This window comes from Ptychodera flava, chromosome 8, assembly GCF_041260155.1.
Source record: "Ptychodera flava strain L36383 chromosome 8, AS_Pfla_20210202, whole genome shotgun sequence".
NCBI classification, from domain to species: domain Eukaryota; kingdom Metazoa; phylum Hemichordata; class Enteropneusta; family Ptychoderidae; genus Ptychodera; species Ptychodera flava.
The window spans coordinates 21,534,139-21,545,404 of NC_091935.1; the positions used below are offsets into that span (position 1 = coordinate 21,534,139).

At 37.5% G+C, this 11,266-nt stretch overlaps 1 protein-coding gene across 1 annotated transcript in view; it reads right to left on the reverse strand.

Annotated features, from left to right (window-relative positions):
* LOC139138777 (dual specificity testis-specific protein kinase 2-like) overlaps positions 1–7,509 on the reverse strand; it is a 72,774-nt gene extending 65,265 nt beyond the window's left edge. The window contains exon 1 of the mRNA XM_070707302.1: positions 6,892–7,509. Coding sequence (XP_070563403.1) covers positions 6,892–7,206 — 315 coding nt within the window. The 5' untranslated portion in view covers positions 7,207–7,509. The remainder of the gene's footprint in view (positions 1–6,891) is intronic.
* Between the last annotated feature and the right edge of the window lie 3,757 nt (positions 7,510–11,266).

Sequence of the window (11,266 nt, forward strand, 5' to 3'; positions counted from 1 at the left end):
ATAACTGTAGCCGATTTGATTTCTCCTCAACACTATTTTCCCAAAGCACAAAAAGCAAACCGATGACCATGAAGCCGTGGCTTTGCAAACTCCGTTCCCATTGTAACGTAACTGTTGTTGTCTTGCAACAATCAGACAGCCTGTTGGATCTCTTTGTCTCCTGTAAACAGTTCTTACCGCAAAAAACAATCACAATCAAACAAAAATAACAAAATCCCAAGAAATACAATTCATAACTGCATCCGTCCAATAAAAATGATTGTTTTTGCTTTTACTGAATAAAATGCCTTACTCCTCTGTCCAAACAGATAAAACGTCTCAAAATCGTCCACTTAATCACTTTGTGTGATCGTTTCAAAACACCATCTGTCTGTTCAATGCACTGTCAAATTCACTTGGCGTACAATTGAAAGTCACAACATTTGGCATGCAGAAATTATGTAAGATCATTGAACAAGTAGACTTGCATGGTTGTGTTGCCTCTAGCAACAATAGGAAGGCCATGAGTTGATGGCCAGCAATTCAGTGGTACACACACCACCAACCATATATTATGAGATTTACTTTAGATTCCCATAATATTATAAGGTACCATTTTTATGAATTTGCATATGCATGACTCCAAAGGATCAAAATTTCTCACATTAATATGATTAATTAAATTTTTGCATATTATTACAGAACTGTGACGTCACAAAGGATCAGTTTGATTTATTGCTTTATTCATTTTACTTTTGCGTTACTGTGATGTCCTTCACTGCATAAAATCAGTCTTATTTGCCATGCAGTGACAAACAGTAAAGAAAACAGACTATATCCATTCCTTTTAAACACATACCACACTACCTATAGTGTACATGTAAATATACTAGAACCAGTATACCAAGAAGTACTATATACTCAATTTCCAGATTTTTCCCAAACACAAACTACAGAGTATAAACCTTTCTGGTTTTTCTCTTCCATTTCAAATGGAATATTTGACATCCACTTGCAGTAATTCAATGTCACAGATGACAGTGTAAACCATAGATAAATACAAATTATATTTGCATGTCGATGCCAAACCATCATAACAGACTAGCTTTTATTGTTTTATTAGTGTACAGCAATTGGCAAATTGTCGCAAACTGGGGCACACACCTAGTTGGCACATTTCACAGCTTAAACAGCGAACCACCGATGCCTACTTGTTCAGAACTGGAATATCATTTCTCAGTTTTACTCTGTTATATGTAATAGGATTGATTGAAAAGGAAGTACCCCCGAATTGTGAAAGGTCTGACTCAGGAATTCTGAATTATATCGTAGTCTCGGCTTTCACTTCAACATTCCAGAGTAAGATTGAACTTTCTGTTATTCCGATTTGTTCTTGTACAATCCCCTGGGATCTTATTACCAGCGTGACCGCCTCTGATGTTAAAAAAAAAAATCATGACCAAAAAATGCAATCTGGTATAAATGTAGGTAGCGAAGGAACTGACTATGGCACCGTTGGGAGTGGATGGGTACAAACACATACCAGGCTTGCACACACATATTTCAAGAATGTGAATTTCCAACTTCCACATCTCAATCTGTTATTCATTATGTCAGCTAACCTCTCGGTTCTTCTTCTTTCCAACATATAGGACCAGTCAAAATATATTTCAAAACTATGTACGACGTACGAATATTGTAAAATAAAAAAATTAACAGTACTGTAGTCTGGTTCATGGGGCTGCCAAAAACAAAATAGCCCATAGACCCTACATTTTTTTTCTACTGTCTATGAGTAGCCTTACATTTATCGTTCATCTTGATAATAATCAAGCACTAAATTTTTTCCTATATCCTTTCATTGTGTGGTACTATATAAAACAAACATTCCACATTATTGACAAGAAAATGTTTTGAGACAACATTAACCAGACTAGGTATTGCTTTTGCTATTACAGGGTCATTGCAAAAATGTGTACTCCAGTGAGCAGTAAGGGGCCTGTCACTGTAAATTTTAATGCTTTTTTTCACTATTTTTGTTTTGTTTGACGATTACTTCTCCCCGACATGCTGAAATACAAATTGAACTGTCAACACACAATCTAGATGTGTAAAATGCACTGTTATTGTTCGCAGTTTAATCCTTGTCAAGACCAGAATTCTACTTAGCAACAATAACAATGCAGTTTACACATATACAGACTGAGCTAGCCAGCTCCAACCATCTATCTCAACCTGCTTTTGGGAGGAAAACAAGAAATTTTGCGGTTGACATTGAAAACAAAAAAATAGCAAAAACTCATCAAAAGTTACATCTGCAGTACCAGCACTGGCTCTTTTAATTTACTGACATCGATATAAACACAAGACTAATTTTTCATAATGAGCCAAAATTACCAGTACAAAAAAGATAAATTAAATTAAATTAAAATTTCTGGATGGTTCAAGAGTTCTTTGATAAAAACACCAGGACTTATATATTTTTCTACGATACAGATAAGAACAAGCTGAACTCCACCAATGTTTACACGCACACACACACATTACCACACATTACACACATATAATGGCCATCATTTGGAGGACACAGTCAGGATACTGTGTACATTTTACAATCTTTATGGGGGTTTATAACATGACATTAACTTCTCCCAGGAACTTCCAGATTTCAAACTGGCTGTTAGATCTCCCTATCTATTTATGACTTGTGTCCTCAATATTTGTTTGTTTTGTGGTTCAATTTATCAGTTTACTGTTCCGCTGTAGTAAAGGCGGCATTGTTTCAAGTCTTCTCCCAAAAGACCTACATATCGTTCACATGAGTCAGTTGTTGAGAGAAACGGCTCCATGAACTCTGTAACTCATGAATTACAGGGTTTGGGAGGCAATTTCACAAATGAAAAAAAAATTGACCATCCGACTCATAAAATTACACATAATTACATTAATCTCAGAGATTATCAACAGCGCTCTAGCAATAAATCACCTGTGACTATTAACAATGCGCATAATCATACGCTTGAGAAATTCTGATTGAGAGAATGATTTGGCAGAGTTCAGCAGTGAGCAATCGCACTGAAAATAAGATTTAGGAGTGTGTTTGCCTGGGGACCTTTACCACTGGCTTTGCTTCCAGAAACACATGCCTGACTTGCAACCAACGAGTGACATGCACATGCAAGTCTGAACGGAAAAACATCTGCAATAATCTGGCGTTTGTCAGCGAGGAGAAAATAAAATTTGCCATAAGAATGTTGCCACAGGAATGTGCACACGGAGCAGAAGCAGGGATCCGCAGGGTTTGCTTGTATATTATTATTGTGAGCTGGCACGCACTGTGAAAAATATGTTGCCCAGTTCTGCATCATGACTAAAATCATGACACTCGGGTGACTACGTGGAACTAAAATCATGACACTGTGGGGAACTGACTATACTTAAAATAGATAAACGCATTGCACTCACTTCCTGGAAAAATAACCGCACGATAATTTATAGACCAGCTTTTACTCATACAGTTGATTCTGAATGCTATCACACTTCTAACGTTGATATGCAAAAAATGAATTTTGTCTGGTATTATTCTGGACTCACAAAAGAATTATGCATGCAAGAGTACTGGCGACACAGATTGAAAATATCAGTGGTACATTGTCACTACCTAAATTACGATAAAAATCACAATTTCACAATTTATACGCAGTAAATGAAGACAATATACAAGACACAACCATAAGAGTTTTGACGGCCACATCCAATATTCAGTACCAAACCTACAATAAGAATCAGCCATGCCCAGTTACATGCTATCAATTGATATAATGAACCGATTTAAGAAATGGTTGATAAAATACCTGTGGACTGGAAGGAACTATGCCTTTCCAAAATTACTACAGATAAAAACAGACACCAGTGTACACTGTACATTGCTTGAATTTCTGGAGAAGTCGGGGAAATAAGACAAATGAATGGGAACTTTACAGAGGTGTAACAGCCCCTCAAAAGAAATATATTTTCTCTGGAAAAAAGGTTGGCTTAAACTTTCCAGGAAACAATTTCCTTCTCATGGCTGCCATCAAAGGAGAAAAAAAATTGCAAAATCATTATTCATTTTTTGAAGTACAAGAAAAGCTGCAGAGTTGGTGGGTTTTCAGGTGGTACAGGTTTCACTTTTAGTTGATTTGGACACATTAGTTTCATTGGCTACAAGGCTCTGTTAATGCAAATCATGAGGGCCTCTTGGCTTTAACCCTTTGAGCGCCAAAGTCAACTTTTGTCACCTTTATGAAATGTACCCCAGTAAAAAATTTTTCAGATTTTTGCCAAAATTTTGATGAAAACCTGTAGCCAATGAAATGTGATGTCCGTTTGGTCCAAAATAATAAAAAAATTACATAAAAATTCATAACGATTGTTAAAATGTTGCGCTAAAATTTTGGTGGGAAAAATTACAGCACTCAAAGGGTTAAATTACCTCATAAAACATCATTTCTACGTGTGTGTACCTATGTACTCAATCCAAAAAAGGCCAGCCTCCTGCACACACACCACACTGCTGAACCTATTACTTATGGTTTGTAGCAAAGTGGTAGGACAAAAACTGAAAGTCATCATGCGCAGTTCTCACATCAAAAACAATCACGTCAAAACCACATAAAATGGTAATAATCGTTATGTAATAAAAATCCTAAAAATTAGACAAGCAAAATTTACATAATTTGCAGTTACACCACCGTACTGGTAGAACCCTGAGCAGCAGCTTACAGAACATTGACCCTTCTAAACAAGTCAACAGTACTTAGCAACAAGACCACAAGTACACAGTCACTGATAAACCCTTGGACTTGATCAATCATGTCGAAAAAGGTTGCTGTATGTTGTTTGACCTTGACAAGACCACAGCATATTTTCAAATGCATGATTTTTAACTTATGTATTTTGCAAAATAATGATGACTGCATGGAGGTTTCATGCCTAGCCTTTGCCAGAAGGCAAACAATGACAGATTATTTTCATTTCTGGACAGATTATTTTTATTTCTGGTTACCATTTAAATAATCAAAGTTTGCACTCTTGAAGACCGCACCCTCAATGAAAACACATCAACAGAGATAACACAACTTGAATTTTAACTTGACCTATGGTATCCTGTACAGTCATCAAAGGTATTGCTACACCAAAGACCTTGCATACATAGTGTTAAACACCACAAAGTAAATCACCATTGCACAATTATTTATTTATTTTATTTATTTATTTATTCATTTATTTGTTTGTTTTTGTTTGTTTGTTTGTTTGTGTGTGTTTGTTTGAATGTTTATTTGGTTCTTCTGGCATTTATCCACATTGTTACTTTACCTGATTTTTGCAATTTTCACTGATAAATACATTAACATTTGCTATACAGTATTAGAACAAGGGAAGGTCTTGCCTAGAATCCTACAATAGATTTGCCACACAAACCAAATGACTGGTGACGGCCAAGTTGTCAGTCTGATGCTGGTAAAAATGCCAAGTCATTTTCCTGATTTTGACTGCGATGAATATTTCTGTTTCAGCACTAAGTCTTTGCCTAGAGCAAGTCCATGAGACAATAAACAGGATTTAAATATGTCCAACGGTGTTATGCAAGACATTATCAATATACACAGTGGCAGTTGCATATAAAATGGGAACAAACTTTTTTGACAACTTTCCTGTCACTGTTTTACTCTGTTGATGGAAAAATGTTAACTTCAATAACAAGAGGACAGAACCTCTGTACAAATGCCTTTTATCTCTGAGGAGTAAGATTCTATATATAGACCTGTGTAAACACCTTTATCAGATAACCGTTATCTAATAACGTTTTATTTGAAAAAATTTGAATCTGCAATATTCAGAGTGGTGACAGTTCTGACCATACAACACACACACCCGATACTCAGTAGTTTTCCCTCAACTTTTGTAAGTTTACAGACATACATGGCTGAAGAACACACTTTTTTAAGTTTGCCTTTTTTTTGTTAGGATTGCCAACTGATAGGGGTTTGTTACAGAGATGTATGTATAGAGTACATGTTGGTGCACCAAGTTGGGCGCAGCTGAAAATGCATACACATAGGGGTATTAAACAAACATGACAGTTATGTTTCTACGCCAGAAACTCTCAGTATCTGACAAGGAAAGTGAAAACTGATGACTCTCTTCCAAGTTTTGAAGAAGTCTCAAAATCCCAAGTATTTCTAGGTTGGGGCAATCGCCCCGCTACTGATTTGATAACCATCTTGAACTTAAAAATCCATCAAACCTACTTAACGTGATTACAGATGAAATATCTTACAAATATACTATATTGAGCAGCAAGTCCGGAGACAGTACAACTAGTAATATGTGGTTGAAGCAAATCCATCGGGTAGCTCTGCTTGCAGGGCTGTGTTACCGGCGTTATACGCCGGTAACACAGTCCTGCCACGCTGAGCTAATCCATCGGGGTACTGTGGCTCAAGTTTGTACAACAAAAATAAACCTTTGCAGAAATTGCACGAGTTTATTATTCAGCAAGTATCGGTTTTGACCATGGTTTTGATGCTGTCACGACTAAATCAAACTCCACAGAAGTATTCCGCTGTTATTGTTATGTAAGATAAGCATACTGAAATAATTTATGATGGGCTTGCAGCTGCAACAAGGCCTCGGGTGCAAAAATAATGACATAACGAATTTCATTTTTGCTGGCACCGAAATACCTCCCTCGTTGCGATGTGTGAATCTGGTACAGTGAGTGAGACAGTGTGTGGCAATCAATACGGTGGGTTGGACAGTTTGGTGGCCATGACAAAGGTACACACCACACTGTCTCCAAACCATCGACGTAACGACGCGATGCACTTGTTTGGGTAAATAAACAATTTCACACCGTAATACACTTACCTTGTACACGTCGGAAAAAAATCCTGACCCAAGCTTCTCAGAGACGAAGTCGTCCATGCTGGCAAGATTCTTGACGGCTGTCTTTAGGGCCTTGAACGATGCCCCCTGTCTGCGGTAGCACAGGGGAAGGGGGGCTTGGTCGCCCGATGCATCTGTTGGTGTACTGGCGAAAACGGGGTCGCCATAGTCGTTCGTGTTCCAAGGTCCGTCTGGATCTGGCTCATTCTCCTTGTTACCGTTGACCAAATGCGGAGTGCTGCAGCTCACTGAATCGCTATCGACTCTATTCATGTCGATTTTCTGCTTACCTGGCATCCGTTTTCTAGTATTCGTAAAGTTGTTTTGCTTTTGATAAGCTCTGCATAACGCACTCTGTTGTTGTGATCGATACACGCTGCTGCTGTAAGGGTGAATTCATGACCACAGCAACAAACTACAAGTGCTCAGAAAGGAAACAGCACTTACTTCCAGAACATTCCTAACACCTAAGGGTGACACGGACAAGAGCTACTGGATACACTGAAAACTTCACATATTTTGAGAGTTGTCGCGAGAAAAGACAATAACAACAACATCGTCCACTTCACTGTCTTTCATGTCACTTCTGGACATGCGAACGATTTTATCATCCGATGTGTACCCTTAAGTTAATCTTGATTATTACGATGGCAGCCTTTATTACGTGGGATGGGCAAGGACAGCGTTGGAGAAAATTTTAAACTAGGCTTAATAGGAGGTCAGAAATTAGGAACTGTTCCCTGCGATTTTTTGTCTGTGCGGATGGAGTTGGCGATGAAGAGCGGTGACTAAATAGAGATTAATTCCAGTTTGTCTACTTTTTACCTGTAGGCCTACATCCATGCAAAAACGCTGTTTGCGTGGGAGAGATTCCAAAAGCGCGGTCAGTTCTTGGCGCATAAAAGCTCAAGCAGAAATGGTGTGAAAACCAAATTCATTAGCTTACATTTTACATAAAAGGCCTAGTATACTCCCATCCAGGAAAAGGTGGAAACTTTTTATGTTCAAAATAACCATCCCTTACCGGGAAGTTAAAGTAAGCGTAGGCCTATGTGGAGTATGTTTTGTTGATGACACACATTTCCCTTTTACATTTCTTATATTTCTGACACTGAAAAAAACTGCTTTCGAAACAGAACAATCTCAGAACAACCTAGAATCTCAGAACAACCTAGGGAGGTAAACTTTTATAAAAAATGTTGGGGGTTTTTGTTGTTTGTTTTGTTTTTTGTTGTTCTTGCTGTTTTGCTTTTCCGGTTTTGTTTGTGTTTATTTATTTTTTTTTTGCTGTTCAACATGGCAAGATGTCAAGTCGGAGGTAAGCTTATGAGAACTGAAATTGAACTTTTGACACTGTATGCTGAGTCAATATCAAATTCATTCAGAAAGTCATTATTTTCTACCATTCCGAAGAAAAATACCGAGAAGAATTAATTGTACATCAAGTGATTTAGGTTGCGTTTAGAGTAAAGATCCGAAGTCATCGTCGCAATTTATCTGGTTAAGTTGTTGCAATGTTTTTACCAGGAAACAGCCCGAAAGAGTTTCAACATCCTACCCCTCCCGTGTAATACAACACAGGATAACTAGTTGTATGTAGCTTAAGAAAATCTACATAACATAATAATTGTGACACATAAATATTGTTAATAAAGTCTAAGTGGTGTTCCACTAGGAATGGAATTTCTTTCCGCTCTATAATATTTGATTACTAAAAATCACGGAACTGGCAGTATCGCACACACCGTTGATGGCGCTGTCAGGTGTTACCGTAGGTAATGCAGAGTGAAAGGAGCACAACCCTGATAAAATACAAGAATAATTTTATTGATAATATTCATAATTACGAGATCAATACCGTTCCCTTTGGAGTACATAAGCTAAAGGAAGCGGGAAGTCTTGTCCAGACAAATATGCTGACGGGGTTGACTTCTGCTCTTGCAAACACAAACATGCTTTGACAAACAATACCGTACCACGGTGTTACACTTGACAGACCATGGATCGACTCTACTCTTGCATTCATGGTTGGCCGGTTGATAGGATGGAAGAGTTATTTTTCTTGACATTAAGAATATTCAAAAATTCTACCACTACATATCTTTGGTGCCTACGTGGCCGGCCTCTGAGAAGCGCTATATTGAATGGGTAACACATCGGGAACGTAAAAATCGACTCTAAATGAGATTGAGAATCTTATCTTTGAGAATCCGATGCTGGTCATTAGAAACAAATATTTGAAGCAACTGCGAAACATTTACGACAATATTTAATCGCAATAGCTATTGAGACCAGTAGCATGCTCTCAAAATTCGGTGAAATGCTGAGCGACTATATCTCTCAAAGTTCTTCAACCTCGTCTTCTGATATAAGCTGACACTTTTTATGCAACGTCCCCTTTCTATCCAGATTGTACTCCCAATAATTTTTTTTGTCCCATGATATTAATAAAGGAGATTCATCGTTCCCCATGCAGTCTTTAATACATGTTTTGAGGGTTGCTGTTCGCTGATAAAATTGCAATTCTACGGTCAAGTCGGTCACGTAGTTCCCTCGGATTCGTCAACAATTTGGCGAGATGAGCGGGAAAAGGTATTCTATCATAACAAAGATCGTTCCACAAAAACAATACAATAGTTGCAGCCTGTGCGTGTGAAAGCTCTGTGGTTAGAATATGTTCTGTGTTCATCTGTTGGAATGAAAGTGCAGTTGTACTGCAATTTTATGGACATCGAATAGTTCGATAGACATAGACTACGTTGACGTGTTAAAACAATCTCATTTGACTACTATTAATATGGCTTTAACAATGTGGCATTAACTCTCCTGCTCCTAGATAGTTTAACTAATAACGGATGTTTTTTGGTTTAATTTCCTCGTATACTTCTCAAAATAAGGGTCTTTTTGTTCAAGAATGGCCAATAATACCGCCCTCATGGGAAACAAATAGCCACATACTTTGTTTTTGTTCATCGGTAGTATCCGATAGCAATGACACGTACAGGGGTCGTTTTCATTCGACTCAGTGGTAATGTGTAGACACAGATTATACTGTGCAACATGCTATTAATTATTCCAGTCCAAATAATTATATTGGTTTCGTGAGGTGGAAAAGCCCTTTTAGAGTTTGAAAACAGCAAGTCATTTGGTGAGGGTGATAATCCTCCATGTTGGTGATCTGTGTCTATAATGAGGGAGATTTAGGCGGCAATTATCAGATGTGGACATTTGCTAGCTCCACTGTCAGTGACAGGTAGCTAGTCGGATAGGTTGCTCCTCCGTTTGCATTTGCCATCCACTGTCAATTTTGAACTTCTCTCTTGGAACTGCCACTTAGAAATCATTTATATGTGATATACAAATGACGTTTTATGGTACGGAAATTTGCATTTGCAATATTTTAGAGCTGATAACATTTTCTATCAAACATTTTCTGGGACATCGCTAGTCTGACATTTTCAAATTTGATAAATGGATTTTTGGAGATGATCTCATCAAGTTGTATGAGCATTAAAAAAAAATTTGCATATGCGAGAATTAAAAAAAACTTTTAAATCTAAAACGGTTGTGAATTACACGTGCTGCTCCGACGTTAATGGTTTAAACAACAAACAATGTAAAATGCTGTATTACTGATAAAACATAGTTCAACCGCAATTTTAAAATTATCCGGCAAAGCTGTATTTTTATTTTATTTTTGCATGTATACAACACTTAAATTTCCACAGTTATTCTGTCAAAGACAAAAAGGTTACTGTAAATAGTGGGCGTTTCAACATGCTTTTTGCAACCGACATACAGAACAGAAATAGTAGTGAAACAAATCAACAAATATATAATACAAGATCATAGAGCAACATACATTTATTGCAAACACAAACGTGCCATGAAGTGCAGGCGATTTCATTTTCGAACCATTCGGAGAAAAGCAAACGAACATGTCATTATGCTATATTTGACCATGGTGCATGTACCGCCCAAAGTTATAATTATATTACTCACCACGGAATCTGGACTTGAACGATATGTTGTTTTAAGGTGACGTCTGTAAAATCGCACTCAAACCGGCACAAATAACACCCACTTTAATAGAAAATCAACCTTTATAATAAACATTTCCATAAAGTCTTATTTACTATAAACTCCAGCAACAATCAAGAAAAAGGCACACAACAGGGAAGGTATCGTTATTGGAAAAACTTTATTAATTGACATACTACAGAATCTGATGCGTTTTCTGTTAGAGTTTCGGAGTATATGATATTTCCAGTGGTGTATTACTCCCTCAATGCAATCTGTGATGCCAGAGGTGGAGATCGCGTCCCTCGAGCTCGTTCTGCCGCTATCTGATTCACAG